The sequence below is a fragment of the Pelecanus crispus genome, chromosome 2 (genome assembly GCF_030463565.1).
Source record: "Pelecanus crispus isolate bPelCri1 chromosome 2, bPelCri1.pri, whole genome shotgun sequence".
Classification (NCBI taxonomy): Eukaryota; Metazoa; Chordata; class Aves; order Pelecaniformes; family Pelecanidae; genus Pelecanus; species Pelecanus crispus.
Window position 1 is genome coordinate 5,969,240 of NC_134644.1, and position 17,898 is coordinate 5,987,137.

A 17,898-nucleotide genomic window follows, 5' to 3' on the forward strand; every position below is an offset into this window, starting at 1 on the left:
CACAGATCCTGCCAGGAGCCTGCTCCAGCGCAGGCTTCCCACGGGGTCACAGCCTCCTTTGGGCACATCCCCCTACTCCGGCGTGGGCTCCTCCCCGGGTGCAGGTGGATCTCTGCTCCCCCGTGGGCCTCCATGGGCTGCAAGGGCACAGCTGCCTCACCATGGGCTGCACCAGGGGTGCAGGGGAATCTCTGCTCCGGTGCCTGGAGCACCTCCTCCCACTCCTCCTTCACTGACCTTGGTGTCTGCAGAATCGTTCCGCTTGCATATTCTCACTTCTTCTCTCTGGCTGCAATCACACAGTTTTTTTTCCCCCTTCTTAAATATGTTATCCCAGAGGAGCTACCACTGTCACCAATGGGCTCAGCCTTGGCCAGTGGTGGCTCCATCTTGGAGCCGGCTGGCATTAGCTCTATCGGACACAGGGGAAGCTTCTAGCAGCTTCTCACAGAAGCCACCCCTGTAGCCCCCCTGCTACCAAAACCTTGCCATGCAAACCCAATACGGGCTCACATTTAGACAGTTACATTTAGAAGTCTGAATCTGGAGCTGAATCCCAGTCTATTACTTTTTGCAGGACACGCTGGTTCATATACTGATAAGGCAAAAAAGAATAGTAAGGTTGAATTAGCAGAGTACTGGTGTAACTGGGCCACATACTTCATCCTACAAGTCCTGCTTTAAACGCAGATAAAAATAAAATCTTGGTTTTGGAAGACTATTTAAGCATGACTAGAAGTGATTAATGTTCAGAGCTTCAACACTTGCAGCATAGAAAGTGTATAAAAAATCACTAATAGAGCAGTTTTAGGCTTATAGACTGATGCAAGTACAAAGCCAAGAAAGAGCCACAAATTTTTACTTTGGTACTGCCTTCTAAGCAAATCTAATGCTGGCAGAGAATGCACTTAAAATGATTCAGTGAAACTTTTCAAGCTTCTGTTGTAGTTCTGGGTTTAGTCCAGTGAGGTTTATACATTTTTTCTAAGTAAATTTCTTAATGAGGCTGCCTTTCCTCTGTGATGTTTGCTTCATTCACAAGGAAACCTGACTCTTCTCCTTTCAGGGTGAGCTGAAAGACCTTGCCCTTTCCTGTAGCATAGAAGACATGATTGAACCCCTCTTTCTGAGCATTTCTGGAGAAGTGAAAGGCCTGCATGTCACCCACTCAGTGCCTTGTGACAGTGGAGTTGCCAGGTAAATCAAGGGTTTACCCCTGAACTGAACAAAAATTACTTCTTCCCAAAGCAAAAATATAATAGAGAGGGGAAAAAAACCCACTTATCTCTGTAAACTTCATTCCTCCTCCTGCTGTAGGCAGCAAGGACGGTAAAATGTCCTGGGACAATTCACTGAAGGTGCTTATGTGAAGAAAAGGTATTGGGTTTACACCCTAGCCAAATTCAGCATCTCAGAGTTCATTCAGAAACTCATTCGTGTGTCACATCTGTTCTCCCTTGTGCTCCTGGCACTTGTAACCTGCCAGTTGCCTTGACACTTCTGTGTATAGAGAGCATGAAATATTACCTTTCTCCTTGGTTACCAAAGTGTGGGACCTCTGCAGTCCCTCACATGTTTATAAGTAACAGCTACTTTCTGGAATACCAAAAATTTGCAAATTCAACTCTTAGATGTGTATTTAGAACTACAGAGTTATACCCAAGGTCCTGTATTTTGGACCATTAAGTTTTGTTGTTGTACTGTGAGACATCATATTAAAGAAAGATTAAAATACTTCATTTTGACTTGGTATATCTGACTGATATTTATTTTATTTTTCTGATATGTAGCATGATTACTCCTTTTTGGAATATGCTCCTCTTTATATAAGTAAAAATGGCTTTAATTTGGTAGGTTGGCATGTTATACATGATAAAACTTCTACCCCAAATAAATCCTTATGTGGATAGAAGTGAAAAAATGAAAAGCAGTAAATGCTGATGACAAAAATAATAGGCTGCATGGTCCTTTTACACTGGTCATCACAACCACATTGCATATTGCACACTTTAAAATCTAGTGAAATAATCTGTGGCGTAAGAATGTAAGACTGATGTTTTAATACTAATGTAACTTCTTCCGACAGTGATGAAAGGCAAATGTTACAAAACCCGTGTGATCTTCTTTTGGACTTTGGTTCTGAAGTTGCATTCAAAGACATAGTAAAGCGTCAGCTAATTCTTACCAATCATAGTGGAATCAGCGCTCCATTCAAACTAGAAGCGGAGTATTTTACTGGCTATTCACTTACTCCAGAACAAGGAATCTGCCCGTAAGTCTTGCTTTTCTACGTAATCACTCAAACACTAACTTAGGTCTGGGTTAAATCTGAAATCAGGACATAGTGCTATTGCCTCTGTCACAAGATGGACTTTCTGCAGTGCTCTAGTGGGTTTTTTTAAGCTCTTTCTCTGACTGTGGTATTGCATGCATAGCATAGATAGCATGCAGTCCAAGGACGGAAGATTTAGCTGGTGCGAATGGCAAAACACTATTGTTGCCAATGGACGTGAGCCGGTTTACACTGGCCAAGGCTCTGTTGTGTTGGATTGTAGACAGAGTCTTACAACTCCCAAGCTGATTCACTCTTAAGGATGTTACTTTCAAAAAATGCTTTGTAGGCAGTTCTTCTTTAAGTTATAATGGCTTATTGAGGAGTCAGGTAGAGCTGTTACTTTAGCAGAGTCCTGCTCATTTCACAGAAATGTCATGATTTTTTAATTTTTTTTTCAAGCTCCTCAAGCTACCTGGTGAAAAGAAGAGGGCCCATCACAAAACATGCAGCCAGAAGAGCACAGTCAGGTATGAGAATTAGCTGTTAATCCCCACAGTGAAGAGAAGGCAAAAGACAACTGACTACCATATTCAGCATTAAATGTGCCAGTCAGGCACATAATTTCATTCTTGGAGTATCTGGCTAAGTCTAACGCTGCTAAATTACTTAGTTCCTCAGTTCATTCTTGAGTTTGAAAGCCCACATTGCATAAGCATTAGGTCAGTCTCTCTCTCCCTCTGCCCCGCTTCTTTTTTCTCTCTCTCCCCCCACCCTTCTTTCTCTCTCCCCTTCCCTTTCTTTCTCTCTCTCTTTCCTCTTCTTTTTCTTGAAACCAACAGTCTGAAACAAAGACAGGTGGTGCTGGTGATAGTTCACTCAATCCCAGGGTCACTCCCAGCACACAGTATGAATAACATGCATAATAACGTTTGGCTATTTCCCTCCTACAGAGTCTTCTAATACCATTGCAGCAGGCTTTTCTCTCTCAAACCCTTTTATACACCCTCCCCACTGTGGAAAGCTACAGCACAGCTGATCCGTCATTTCTGATGCATTGTACTGAAAAATAATAATATTTGGAGCCACATGAGACCTGGGGAGGGGGGAAATGGAAGTGAAATGCTATAAAGTGTGGATGTGTCTTCTGTATCCAAAATAAAACTTGGACATATTGGTACCTTGCCATAGTGTTTGGTATCTGTTACAAAGACAGAGCTTTTCAGCTGTTGAATTAGTACTTAAGATTGGAAAAATGCTGTTCTGACAGATTCCATGCAAGCTTATTGATTTAGAAGGCTAGGTGACTCAGAATGTGGAAAGGCTTTGCTCTTTGTAATTCGTTCTTTGTGTTGAAGAGCACACAGAGGTAAACAGGCAGCTGCTAACAGAAAGATAACCACTTAGCACAAATTCCAGTTTATTTTTCTCAAATTGAGGGTGTGTTTTCACGTAGCCAATTAGTGCCTTGCATATCCCTAAGAGTCCTGGATCACGTTGTTGGAAGGGAGTCCCTCTGTGAAATAATCTCTGCAAGAACTAATTCTCAAAAAACAGATTAAGACCCACTGCAGAAGGGAGCTTGGGTAAAGTGGTATAAATGTGGGTTGTGTAAATGATCCCAGTTTTTTTTGAAGCCACGGAGGCTAGGCTGATTAACACCAGCTAAAAATATGGTCCTATATATTTTTTGAAAGACTAACTTTGTTCCATTTCCTGAAAATTCATCAAGTGCTTCTTTGCTGTGCTCCCTCAGAGTTTGCAGCGGCACTGCTGTCTCATGGGAAGGGAGTAGCTTTCCATATACAACCTTCCACAGGAACTCTAAAAGCCTTCCAGCAGCTAATCATAGAAATAACAGCTTACAACAACATGTGGGGAGAGTACCGGGATGATCTTGTCTGTGAGGTAGGTGGGGCGTCGGTTTTAAGTGAAGTGTTGCTATGGCAGATTTTACACCAATTATATTTCCCAGATTCCTTTCTGTTAAAAATACTTTTTCAGTTTGTTAGGACTTCTGTAAAAATTGAGGGTAGATATTGCTATACCACTACGTCCAACGACACTTAAGGAACAAGTGGTTTAGTTTTGGGGTAACAAGTTTATCCCTTGGGAAATATTCTTGTGCCTTTAAAATGACTGGAGCAATTTTGATTTACAAAATCTGTTTGGTAGCTGGCCAGTATGCTACTCTGCTCTACCAATACAATATATTGTGTTGTATGGAAAAGCTGCAGGAAAGCTGATGAATGTATGAGGTATTGCATTCTCCTGCTGAGAACAGCTTTTGTTAGCATATGAATTAGATGTTGTCAAAATAAAACAGTCAAAAATATTTGAAAATACAATGCGTTTTCAAAACATAATTTTGTAACCCAGAGAACAGAGCTTTATCTTGATTCTAATAGTAAAAATTCATTTTTAATAGGTGGGAGACTTACAACCTAAATTAATTCCTATGCAAATGACTGTGAAAGGCTGTCCAATCTTCCTACAGATGACAGGACCACAAACAGAGCAACCCATAATCAGGTATAGCGCAAAATACTGTCAGAGAAGTCAGAGAATACCATTGGACTATAGCCAACATAGGTGCCTGTTCCCATCTTTTTGTGATATAATGAGGTCAGCAAAGTGACTAAGTACAGTATCTGCTTCTATAACACGGATACATTTGTCTCCGCCAGCATAATCAGAAAAGAATCACGTACAAGCATTCTCAGGTTTACCAGCAATCAGTGTTCTGGGCTTACAGTCACAGAAGTTCACCCAGTCCAGCCTCATCTGATTCTGTGGAGATGGAAACTGGTACATGGTGCCAGTTCTTGTCATCATCCACAGTCCATTTTTCCCTGTCCCTTTACCTGGACCAGGAGAAATGCAGCCCCAAGGTAAATAGGGGCAGGGGAAGGTTTAAGACCTCTCATACAGCAAGTTGCACCTGCACATCTGGGTAAGGGGTAAGGGTTGTTTTATGGGGACTACGGCATGACACACTCAGCCAGCTGCCATACAGCATGACTGCTTCTTTCTGACTTGAGAGGAATTAACACTGTGTATCATACTACAGCCAAGAGAATTTGCAATGTCAGCTCTGTAATGGGGCATAGAAAATGGATTTAGCTATCCGCCATAAAAAAACCCCTTACGCACCTGGAAATCTGTGTCTGACACAGGGCACTCCACTGCTGTGTAGCCATTTGCTGCCACTGACAGAGTGTTTCACAAAAGCTGACTTCATGTGTTTACCCTGAAACGTCTGAGACAACTGAGAAAAGTGGAAAAAGGAGACTGATTAAATAAAGCAATATTGCACTTCACAGTATAGGCCATGCTTTACCTGATAGCCACTCTTAACAGGCTCCCAGTGCAGCCAGATATGTTTCCACTCTTAAACAAATCTTCAATGATTTCAGACATTCACTTTTATTTTCTGCATGTACTGACAGCAAGGTTTCCCCCCTCAGGTTTGGCACCCATGTCTCTGGAGGGTCGCCTGTCTTTCGGAGGGTCCAGCTCAACAATCCCACTCCCTTTGGTAAGAATGACTTTTGTACAGCAAACAGCGACACTTGCATTGTGCTTCTTATGATAATAAAAATAGAAGAACCCATTAACCTGTTAATTAACAGGCCTACTTGTTTCCTAATCAAGATGTTTTTTTGTAAAAATAATAATAGTATATAAGAGAGTGTCTAAGCTGTTTTCTAACTTAGCTAATACAAACAATAATACATGCTGTCGGGTCTTTATAAGCATAGTAGTATTTATCATTATGCCGTGAATATTAGTTTGCTTTCTGTAACAGTACAACAGGTAAGCTCCAGCCAGAGTGTAGTAGAATATACGTAATTGACTCAATGTGTTGTTACTATGAAACTGCACATCCTATCCTGATGTGTTTGGGTTTTCGCTCATTGAAATGATAGGAATTCAGGATTTTCCATCCTGTTTTTGTAAATCTCTCACAGCACTATCCCTGGTCAATCGACACTGCCTGCTTCTTAGTGGCATCATCTGGCTCTTCTGTGCTTAGTCTTTTTATCTCTTGAGTGAGATTTTAAGCTCTTCAGAGCAAAGGTCAACCACCTTTTTTTTTCACTGAATGCCACCAAGAACATTTGCTTAACAAAAAAAATACTCATAGTTTATTTTAATGTTAATAAGTATAGTTCAGGACCTAGAGAGCAGACAAGCTATAATAAGGGCATAGCACACATGATCTTAAATTATTTTAGTTTACAGCAAACATGGAAAGCTTAAGATGTGCTTTGATAGAAATCTAGCTGCTAGATACAAATTCGTGAATTGATCCTCTTGTTCTCTGGTACCAGCTAAGCTATGAGTCTTCTCAATGACCAGAAGTAATTGTCCTTTCTCCTTTTCAAATCAGACATCCGCCTGGACTGGGAAATTTACAATCAAGAGAAAGATGATAAAAAGCTGGTGGACCTGTTGATGTTCTTTGGAGACCCTTTTCCTCCTAAGGACACAGATGAAAATGAGACTGCACCAATTGGTAGCAACTCAGAGTCAGAGATCGTGTTGAAGTTGGATCAAACTGCCATTCCCTGCGGAAGCATTTATTCAGCTTCGCAAACCACAGATGAGGTCAGCTGTTAGTCTGTTTTTTATACTGCTGCTGAGATACATGATGGGTTTCTTGGCCTGAAAGGTTGAAAACAATAACACGCAATATAACTTGTAACTAAGAGCTGGATTGTTAAAAGAAATGTCAGCTCCTCTCACAGTGAAGAAAGCAATACATGGGTAGATGGCTATTGGTATCAGCAATCAGTTTCCAGAATGAGGTATAAGCAAATAGCTCTTCAACTTCTCCTTTTCTTAAAGTTGTTAAAGAAGCTGATCAGATGATACTTCTTAAAATACTGTCATTGACAAACTAATGCCATTTTCATGTGAAAGGGTTAAGATAACTAAAAGTCCTCAGTTTGGGTCTACTCTTCTCATGGGTTCTTTATGGTGTCAGTGTGCGCTGTAGTCAGGGAGCAGAATCTAACCTATGAAGTTCAAATTGCAGCTAATGTTTTGGAAGTATTTATCCCAGTGCCAAACTTAGATTGGTTACTCTGTTAGAATATGGTAACACCTATTACACATTAAGTTTGATTATAATATGGCAATTTACTGTATTGAAGGGCTGGGAGTGACAGGGAGAAGGTATCATACAGGATATGTATATTGCTCCAGCAAAAGCCTTACAGAAAAGATAGTAAAATCACCTTTTCTCTATTTCAGCTCAGAAAGGATACTTGTTTTGAATACACCTCTAAACTTTCGTATGCAACAAGGGAAAGTTATTGCCCTAGAGTGCTGGTTTGTATAGGGGGCCAGAGGTGTTACGGTCGAGTGCTTCTCTTGGCAGAACAGGACTCAAGCATGCACATTTTCCAAGGAGTTCAGGAACAGTTTCAGGAGAGCAAACCTATGCATGAAAAAATTCGTGTATGGGACAAATCCACATGTCCAGCTTTTGTGCCAGAAAGAAACAAACTGGAGCTGGCCATACTTACTGCCTAGTGCAGCAGTTCCCGTACGCTTCACTTGCATTCCTCCTTTGCAGCGTAACAGTTTTAACCATTCCCCACCCTTGTGTCCCTGCAGCCTTCAGACACCAACAGCAAAGAGAAGGAAATCGTCACTCAAGAACCTACAATACAGAAAATTGTCTCTGTACTTATACGACCTCATGAAGGGGTTCCTGCAGATGACCCCTACTCCATTACTCCAAGACAGATAGTAAGCTTTTACACTTTCTTTGTGCTTCGATTTAGCATATTTTATGCAGGAGAGACAAGGAGGAGGTAGCTTTGGTTTGGTGGAGAGAGTACTAAACAATGAAACAGTAGGCTGGTAGGCTTTGGGATCTTGAAGATGACCATGAGAAGAGTTTGCAAAGTCAACAGAAAAAAGAAAGTGTCCCACCTACATATGAGCAGTGATGACTGGAATTAGGTGTTCAGTTGTACTAGGGCCTCTAGAGTGGCATCTCTGGTCTTCTCACTTGGGTTGTCTTGGTGAAATGTGTGGCATTAGGTGGGAAGCATCCAGCCTGAAGCTTTGGAAGCCTGTTATTTAACCAGGGTAGATTTGCGAAGTAGACGCGGCAGAGCTGGAAAGCAGGCTGCTCTGGGAAAGGCATGCTCTGTAGACAACTCTTTTGGGTAAATGGTTGTAACCCACAGTACTTCAAAAGTAACCGGTGCACATAGGGGCCACGGTGTCACGATTACTTAGGAATAAGGTAAAGCAAAGACAGCACTGGAAAGATTTGTGAGTGACAGCATTGCCCAAAACATCACTGTGTCAATTTTGCTTCTTAAGTATTAGCAATTTTTTTGCCAAAGGGTTTCAGTTACAAGTTAGAATAAGCTAAATTACATAAAAGAAGTAATTACAGAAATGACATCTTAAAGCAGTGAAGCCTACTGTCAGCTCTGGGGTGACTGAGGCTGAGATGGTTCAGATTAACAAGTGCCTCATTGTGGAGACAGCCGCTATCGGGTGTAGCCAGCAGCGAGTTTGGGCCGTACGGAATGGAGTTGATGCCTATGGAGCTGTTCAGGTATTCCTCTGTAGAAATGTTCTCTGTGTTTCTACTGTTGCTCCAGGAAGGTCTGTTAGCTCAGGTGTTATGCAGCAGAGCTGGCCAGACCTGGCTAAAGTCCATGTCTGAACAACCAAGCTCTCTATGAGCACAATGCACAGACCCTGCAGTGTTGTAGGACGGACAGAGCGTACCAACTCTGCTCTGGCCCTGCTAGGCCTTAGGCAGACCTTTCTTATGCTCCTCACCACTCCGAGCAGGGGAACATAGTGCAAAGCGAGCTGAGCTCGTTTTGCTTCTACTGAACGTAGGTCCAGCAGGACCACACAGCTCACGCTGCGATCGCACAGCGCTAGTCTGAAAGCAGTACACGCCACATGGGCCCTGAGCTTACAGACTCGGCTAGACATGAATTGGCTCTGTAGGGAGATGGCAAAGGTTTTTCTGCAGCAACAGCAGGATTTAATCATAACCTGCACATGTTTCTGCAGCAATAGTGAGATTTAACCATAACCTCCATAATGCACCTAAAGAAAGCAGAATCTATTCAACCTGTAAATCCCAGAAAATCCACTGCAGCTGGCTAGTGCATTTGATTACATTCCCTGCTGTCATGTAAAATAAAAAAATAGCCAAGAGTAAACTGAACTGTAAAATGCTCTTAATTCACACTTGTAACTCTTCAAAAAATGTTTCTTGTATCTGTGAGTGCTGTCAGTTGTCGGAGAATCATCTGAGTTAGCCATGGAGTAAGAGTGGGCAGAACTGGGTATTTTTAGAAACAAACAGGGGTGTACCTACGTCTGCGTACTTAGAGAGTTGGTCTATGACTGTGCTTAAACTCCGTTGATGCTAAAGAGTGGCTACACCAATATTTGCAGCTGAAATATTTAAGCCAGTTTTATTGTCACATGTTGTCATTTTAGTCCAAGCCTGAGCATAGCCCATCCCCAGGAGATTTCATGCTGCTTGTGCAACTCGGTTTTAGCAGCTGAGCGCAGAGGATGCTTGCGCAATCCCGGGCAGCTCCCTGCCCCACTGAACAGTTGGCTCTGGGCTGCAGGTGGTTCCAGGAGGTGGCAGCATCTCCGTTTGCATCTCCTTCACCCCAGGCGTCCTGCCAGAGGCCGTGCCTGAAGTGCAATGCGAAGGGTTTGTGCTGGGTTTCATGAACCTAGACGACAAGGTAAGCTGACTATCGCAGCAAGGCTAAAGATGACTAGAAAATAATCGTTTCCCTTCCTGTAATTTATGTACAGGCTGCTGTGTACCTGCCCAGTCTGTATAAACAGTCCTGTACATCCTTCCTTAACTAGGGTTGTTCATTTGTGGGAATGTCACCGGCTTCTTACATTGTCTGGTGCAGCGGACCCCAGACAAAAGCCCAGGGTTTGAAACGCTGTCACAACATCAGGTTTTGTTGATAACAATAGTTAACAATGGGACTGAGACTCAGGACTGCTGAGTTCTGTTCCTGGCTCTGCATCTACCTTCCTGTGTGAATTTGGACAGCGTATCTCTACTCTGGGAAACTTCCTCTTCAACAACTGCAAGTGCAGCTCACAGGCTAATGTGAGGCTTGAATAGTGTTTTATGAATTGCTCTGCGATTCTCTGACATGAACCATTGCAAAGGTGCAAGCTATAATGAATGAAGGATAATAGAATATTTAATAAAAACATCCCTGATGGTCCTGACTCCTGGAGGAAGAAACATGTGCATCTGTATTAACCGGAGCCATTCAGAGTTCAGCTACTGCTTAGCTTTTGCTCTTCCTTACATGTTGCCATCATGTCTTACAAACAGGCAATACGCTGTCAGGCAGAATCCTATTTTGGCTAACAGCCTCTTGAGCTAACAGTAGGGTTTCAGGTTTTAGTGCTATCATTTAATACATCATTTCTGTTTTCATTTTGTCATCAGCTTGCGAAGACAGTGCCTAACAAAGTGCGTCGCAGACATGGCTACGAAGCTCCACCGTTACGAATAGCCTTGCAAGCTTTCGTGAGGCATGCTCTGTAAGTACCATCACACTGACGGCCGGTATGCTTGCAGAATGAACTGACCTGGAGGGCAGGGCTCTGACCAGCTCTGATTCTTTACACTCAGGTTAAAAGTAGACGTGGATGATGACAGAGGAATGGTGTTTTATTCAATGGCAAGTGATCTCATACCAGATCAGCCTCTGTTAGGAGTAAGTATTTCACGCACCGATGTATTCAGCTGGTTTGTACTGCTGTGCTGTTGTACGAATTCAGAGCTGTATGCACATGGTTTTTAAAATGCATCTTTATCCTGTCGTGGTTTAGCCCCAGCCAGCAGCTCAGCACCATGCAGCCGCTCGCTCACTCCCCCTGCCCCGGTGGGATGGGGGAGAGAATTGGAGGAGTAAGAGTGAGAAACGCTCCTGGGCTAAGATAAGAACAGTTTAATAACTGAAATAAAGTAAAATAGTAATTATAATAATGACAAAATAATAATAATACACAAAGCAAGTGATGCACAGTGCAATTGCTCACCACCCGCCGACCGATACCCAGCCAGTTCCCGAGCAGCGATCGCTGCTCCCCGGCCAACCCCCCTCAGTTTATATACTGAGCATGACGTCATATGGTATGGAATAGCCCTTTGGTCAGTTTGGGTCAAGTATTCTGGCTGTGCCCCCTCCCAGCTCCTTGTGCACCTGGCAGAGCATGGGAAGCTGAAAAGCCCTTTATTGACATAAGCAGTACTGAGCAACAACTAAAAACATCAGTGTGTTATCAGCATTCTTCTCATACTAAATCCAAACCGCAGCACTATGCCAGCTACTAGGAAGAAAATGAACTCTATCCCATCCGAAACCAGGAAAATCTCCAGCAGCCTCATGTTGCAATTTTCTATATTGCATATAACAAGATAGGTAAAACAAAAGGATTACAAGTACTTATTAGCCAGGAATAAGCAAAACTGAGCCCAGACAATGCCTATTTTATATGTCTTTCTCTTTCTTTATAGAGGAGTTTGTAAGTAGAAAAATAAGTACTTATTTTCAGGACACGAAGGTCGGATAGCAGAATGAGTCACTTAGCGCGGCATAGTCAGTTTCTGTGACCCTTGACATTCAAAGACTTTTTAACTTTATTACATTATTTGTATTTTGGTTTTTTACTCAAGAAATTTTGAAAAACGCAAGCAGGAAATACTGGGTTGCTTTGGGGTGAAGTCCTTCAGATCCCCGGTGGTGCTGAATGACCAGACTAGCACAAACCTCTCAAGGGAGTTAAAACTAACCAGTTTGGAATCATTTCTCCACCAGGTTTTGACAGATTCAGTCATGACTCAGAGTTTGAAACTCATCAATTGCACTAAGGTTCCTCTGTACTTCAGGCTCCTTCTGTCTACGCCCTTCAGCCTGTCCAGCACAGATCCCAAAAAGAGCACCAAAACATCCCACAGCAAGAAGGAGGAAAAAGAACAGCAACCACAACTCGTCCTTTATCCACAGCAAAACATGCTGGTAGGTTCAAAAATAATAATCCTGCACCAGAATAGATAGTTTAGTAATTGGTGTGTTAGCGTGCTCCAGATGAACCACAAGAAAAACACAACCAGTATAGAAGTCTCCCAATTCCAAGGGAAATAGTGGTATATTAGCAAATGCTAATTACTGCAATTTTGCCTGCTCTCTTGTGGGTACAAAATATTTTTCTACAGTGGCCCTGATGTGCTTTTCTCATCAACTCTGTCCTGCTGCAAACTTCTGCAGAAAAACCCCGTGGTTTTTGGAGCTCACCTAAATCACTAGCCATATATATGCTGGACAAATTAAAAGATTTCCAAAGACTGCAGTCCCTTATTTTCTTAAATTAGATGCATGCAGTGCAAACACAGAAAAATTTGGTTCATTTTGGGTGTACACAATGACATTAGAGGAAACAAAAAGTCCTGGAGTCAAGAATTAGCTAGGGTGCAAAGAATGAGTAACAGTTGCATTGTTTTGAAGTGCGCTTTTCATTTTTCAGTGTTCATTTTGACATAGACACACGTGCATCTTAATTCTGCATGTGTGGGAAGAAAGACGACTTGTGTGTTTAAGACAGCTTTGGGAATATGGTATTTGTAACCTCAGGAATTCAGAACCTTTGTCTTGCTAGAGACCGTTTCTCCTCTGTGGTTCAGAGATTAGCTGTTCACCTTTATACTCCATCTCCATGTACTGGATTCATAGGAAATAGCTGTCTTTTTTCTTTAATTATAATGCTTTGTTCCAGTGGGAATTTGGTTGCTGGCATGACACCTTTGGGTTCCAGTGGGAAAATGTGTGCCTGGGCCTTTGAGCAGTGTTTACTTTGGACTTCCTGCACACGGTGTCTTCTTATGCGATGGTCATCTGAATTCCTCTTCCCACAGGTGAAAGTGTCATTCCACACAACTCTGGAGTTACTTACGTATCAACATTTGTCAGATACCCAGCTGCTTCCTGGATTTCAAGCGCTCCAGTTTGAGAACGGAGAGAGAAAGCTGAAGTTTAATCAAAATCTGGTCATTGAACATAGTAACCGCACTACCCAGGTAAGAGCAGAACGAGATCTCGGGGCCCTGAGAAAGGGCTGTGTTTTATCAGCATCCCTGACTCGGAATGAACATGCCTTAGGATTTACTCGGCTTTGAAATACAGCCACCTCTAGAGTAAATTGTGTCATCCAATTCAAGGGAACAGCCATGGATTTGCAAAAGGGGATAGCTCTCTGTTGAGGCTGCAGGTGACTCTCAGATGGACAGAGCGGTTTTGGGTCAGCACCCCGCTGTTCGTGCCCCAGCTCTTTGCCCAGCACCACGGCCTGGATGACAGGGCCCCGTCCGAGGGCAGCACACCCAGCCATGGCGTGACTCTCGGCGTCCTCCCGAGACATGGGGTCAGGACTGTCTCAGCGAACACGCCAGCGACTGAGTCACCGAGCATCGCCTCCTGCAGTACCCGAGTGCTTCTTGAAAGTTGCCCGAGTCTGTCTAACTCATGTGGTGTGATCACAGCCCACACACATTTAAAGACCGATCTCTTCCAGATGGAAAGCTATAACCCCCCCACCCCCCCCAAGTCTTCAGCAGTTCCAGTGCACTGCAGGCTTTTTTTTTTTTTTTTTTTTTTTCCATACCAGGTATTTCTGAGGGCTGATCTGTGTAAGATCTGAGCACCATATCTAAGATAGTCATTTAATAATGATCTTGGGCAATCTGCACAAACTGAATGACTCACAGCGGGCCGTGTACAGTCCCTAAGGGACGACGAGATGCTGTAACGTCTGCATCTCCACCGAAATCCCTAATAACAAATGAGACTGTTCACTCCGTCTTACTTCATTAAGACCACAGCGTCTGGTTTGAAAACCTATCCCAAAACAGTAAAACAAGCAACAACCTAATTCACTCAACGCTGTAGAATGGGGAATTGACTCTATTACAAAAGAACACAGAACAACTACTCTTGATTCAGTGCTTGAGGTTAAGAATGATCGAGCTATAGCGGATGTTATTAAAGCTCTATGAAAATAAGGTGGTTTTTTTCCCTCCTTTCCCTTTCCTCTGTTTTGCAGCTGGTCCCAGTGACTGCGTACCTCACTGTTCCAGTCCTGGAGCTCTCCTGTGATACGGTTGATTTCCAGACCTGCTTTGTGGCACAGACCAAGACTGAACATGTCTTCCTGCGTAACAGGAGTGGCTGTAGAAGTTACTGGACTGCTTCGCTGGGTATGCTGGTTTTGCAATTGGATTTCCTTGTTACATAGTTTTACTACTCAGTGTTTTTACTTGGTAAGACTGCAGACATTCACTCAATATATAGCCAATATACAATGCTGGCTGCAAACGTATCAGGTCTGCTTCTGTTCTCACTTATGTGGGCTTTTCCTTTCCCGCCCTTTTTTTTTTTTTTTTTTTTTTTTGACATCAGTGTATCTCTACTGATTTCAGCAGTTACTCCAGATTTAACCAAAGGATTGAACCACAACCCTCACAAGCAGTGGACATGCTTTCCTCATTTGTAATACAATCCTAAGAGGCAACAAGAAGTAGTAGCTCCTCACGAGTTCGGTTTGAGCTTGTGCCTAATGATGTTAACAACAGATGGGCTTCAAAGGGAAGAAGATCAGTGCCTTATTATTTTGACGTGGAGGCCATTGATCACTCCCCTTGATTAGAGGATGAAAATGGAAACTGGCCACATGCACAGAAAGCCTCTGACAGTGCAAGACATGATTTATTAGCTGGCTAGCAAGGAGGCGTATCATTTCGAGTGCTGCATGCTGTACAAACTTACACAAAGAGTCTTTGTTTGCTTTGCTTGATATTTGCTCCCTTCCCTGCAGATGAAGAGGAAAGGCATAAGGACCTGCAAGTATTTTCTGTCTCCCCTACTAAAGGCATTTTGGAGGCACAGGAAGGGGACCGACCGACCAAAGAGGTTTTGCAGATCAGCTTTACTGCAAGGTAGAGTTAACAGGACTGAAATCTTGCTGTTACTCCCTCTAAAGCCCAGACTTATGGTGTGAGCAGTCACTGAAAGCAGAGACCAATTCTGCTCTGTTCTTGTGTTCTTATCAGGCTGCTCATTTTGCTTCTAACACTTGCCAGTCCTGTGCTTCCAGCTGGTACTCCTTCCATATAACCATGTTCCCTACACTGTTCCCATATACGTATGGGATTTCTTTTGGAATTGGCACCTGGAATTTCAGACTTCAGATTTACCCACTCAAAATCGTGCTGGTCCAACTGTTGGCATGATACCCTGACTACGTACCACAGGATGAAATCCCTCCCTGTAGGGCAATGTCTTCAGCTGAGGGCAAATCTCAGGCCTGTAAATCAAGGTAGAGGCTGATACGACAGTCGAGTCCTTTATGCATCCAGCACTTTATTAGGACAGAGGGAGAAATGTGTCTGGAGTATCTCACAATCCCAGCAAAGCATCTGTTTGTCATGCAGGAAAGCGCGATGTCTTTTGCAGTCAGTCTCAGGGATCCTTCATTATCGTTTATGTGGCTTCTCTCTAAAGGTAACTTTCTGAGGTCCTTTACCTTCCCTCCATGCATTCAGAGTACCTTCTGATCAAGCAAATCGAGCAAAATGTTGTTCCACTGCAGTGATACAATTTGTTTTACCCTTGCTTAGCCTGGTGCACTGTTTAGTGTCACAGGCATGTTGATGTTTGATGAGAAAGCAAAAAATCAATGTCTAGTCCAAATGTTTTCTACACAACAAAGATAAGGTGAGCTGCAGGCAAATGACAGCAAAGAACAGAAGAGAGCAAGTGAAAAATGACTTTCTTTGTCCTATAAACATCTAATATTGTTCTAATTATGTTATGGAGATCTTATCATCACCTTTTCTCCAGGATAGAGATTACTTGTGAATGGCAGAGGCAGTGACCCAAAGCCTTTAATTTCTTTGCTCTAATTACAGAGATGCAACTCCTGTAGGAAAATTCAGCCTCCATAACAAATTATTTTCTTGGAAGTTATCACACCGTGGCAGAAAAAAAGTAAGACAAGTTTTTCCTAGTGATTTCAGTGAACTCCGAACACTGGTGACGGGGAAGTTTCAAGAGGCCAACTGTAGGTGACGTGAGTTATTGTCGTAACTTCCATCTGGCTGTGAGCGCTCTGTCACTGCAGCTCCTGAAGTCTCAGTGGGACGAAGCCGTGAGCAGCTGCTCTAAGCTGCGGGGTGGACCAGAGACCTCCCCAGGCTCCTGACTGCCTGAATTTTTCTGGAGTGCTTGTGAATACGCCTGAAGCACTCCTTTTTGTCTGATGACAGGTAACGCTCATCAGCACGCCTGAAAGTACCAGAAACCAAAGATGTTTCTGTGTAGCAGCCAGCTCATCTGTTCAGCTCCAGACGAAGAACTCCCAACACAGCAGAGCTCAGGACCAGCATGGCATTAGGAAATAATTATATGCAAGGTGTGAGGTGATTTTAATAATTCACCTCCCTAAATCAGCGGCCTTCCTGTGGGGGAAATTTTGTACAAGAAGAATGAAAGTTGCCTGGCAGAATGGGCTCTAGCCTCAGGCCTTTACAGCAGCCGTCTCTTGGACCGGAGAAGTCCTGCTGATGAACAGTCTCCCGAGTGTCGGGTGGCATTAGCCTTAGGCGAATTATGCCGCAAGGCTTCCACTTACCGCAAAACTATACTTGCTGTAAGCTTTTTGATGTTCATTTACAACCTGGACTCCTGTCGCCTGCCCCTTGTCTTAGGGGAGTTGACAGAAACTTTTCCGTTTGAAACTTCGTCTGTCACAGGGATGAATTTTCACATCAAGGCAGTGCAGGCATTTGCTCCCAAAGGCCAGCCCCCAGCAGAGCTTCATTTTATTTATTTAATGACAATAGAATGCCACAAGTAGGAAGATACTCAAGTTCTTCTTTCAAACACGACGTTAATAATCCAATGTCTTTACTTCAGGTACAGACTGGACCATTCCTTTCAAACATCCTCTGTGTAGCCGTGGGATGTGACACTATGAAGTGAGACGCTAACATTGGAGACCAGTGCTTGTGCCTAGGAGCAGTTTATGTCTCCCATTTTCTTTCCCTTTTTCTCCCCTTTTTCTTTCCCCCACCAAGTAACTAATCTCATCCTTAAACGCAGAACTAAGTCTTGCTGTAACTGAACTGTCTTTTTGCTCCGCATTTTAGGAGCGACACTGAATATGAAACTACTGTGACCATTACTGGAATGCTGGGAGAGAAGCCTTGCAAGCTGCGCATCAGGGGACGAGGAACATACGATGGAAAGTATGAAGACCTGTATTTAATTTAAGCGAGACAATATGGGACATGGCAAGTAATGGCTTGGATGCAGATGTGCCATCAGTTGAGCCTGTATTTTCATCTGCTTCAGTTGGTTTAATATGGACTGGAATTTTAGCAGAATAGAATTTTAAGTTATGAGGGAAAAAAGCTCATGGTACTTTAAAGAAAACAGGACAGAATGAGATTATGACTATTACTTTTATTGCCGTGATAAGCTTACCATTACCCACAGAACCAGGCTCTGCAAAATAATCCATTTTAA

General features: G+C 43.1%; 1 protein-coding gene across 1 annotated transcript in view; it reads left to right on the top strand.

Annotated features, from left to right (window-relative positions):
- DLEC1 (DLEC1 cilia and flagella associated protein) overlaps nt 1–17,643 on the top strand; it is a 40,836-nt gene extending 23,193 nt beyond the window's left edge. Inside the window, exons 22-37 of the mRNA XM_075705653.1 lie at nt 1,067–1,197; nt 2,087–2,272; nt 2,735–2,802; nt 4,029–4,180; nt 4,701–4,804; nt 5,740–5,810; nt 6,666–6,814; nt 7,898–8,032; nt 9,904–10,026; nt 10,764–10,858; nt 10,950–11,034; nt 12,139–12,339; nt 13,233–13,394; nt 14,417–14,570; nt 15,188–15,308; nt 17,520–17,643. Coding sequence (XP_075561768.1) covers nt 1,067–1,197; nt 2,087–2,272; nt 2,735–2,802; nt 4,029–4,180; nt 4,701–4,804; nt 5,740–5,810; nt 6,666–6,814; nt 7,898–8,032; nt 9,904–10,026; nt 10,764–10,858; nt 10,950–11,034; nt 12,139–12,339; nt 13,233–13,394; nt 14,417–14,570; nt 15,188–15,308; nt 17,520–17,643 — 2,061 coding nt within the window. The remainder of the gene's footprint in view (nt 1–1,066; nt 1,198–2,086; nt 2,273–2,734; nt 2,803–4,028; nt 4,181–4,700; nt 4,805–5,739; nt 5,811–6,665; nt 6,815–7,897; nt 8,033–9,903; nt 10,027–10,763; nt 10,859–10,949; nt 11,035–12,138; nt 12,340–13,232; nt 13,395–14,416; nt 14,571–15,187; nt 15,309–17,519) is intronic.
- Nucleotides 17,644–17,898: the final 255 nt, after the last annotated feature.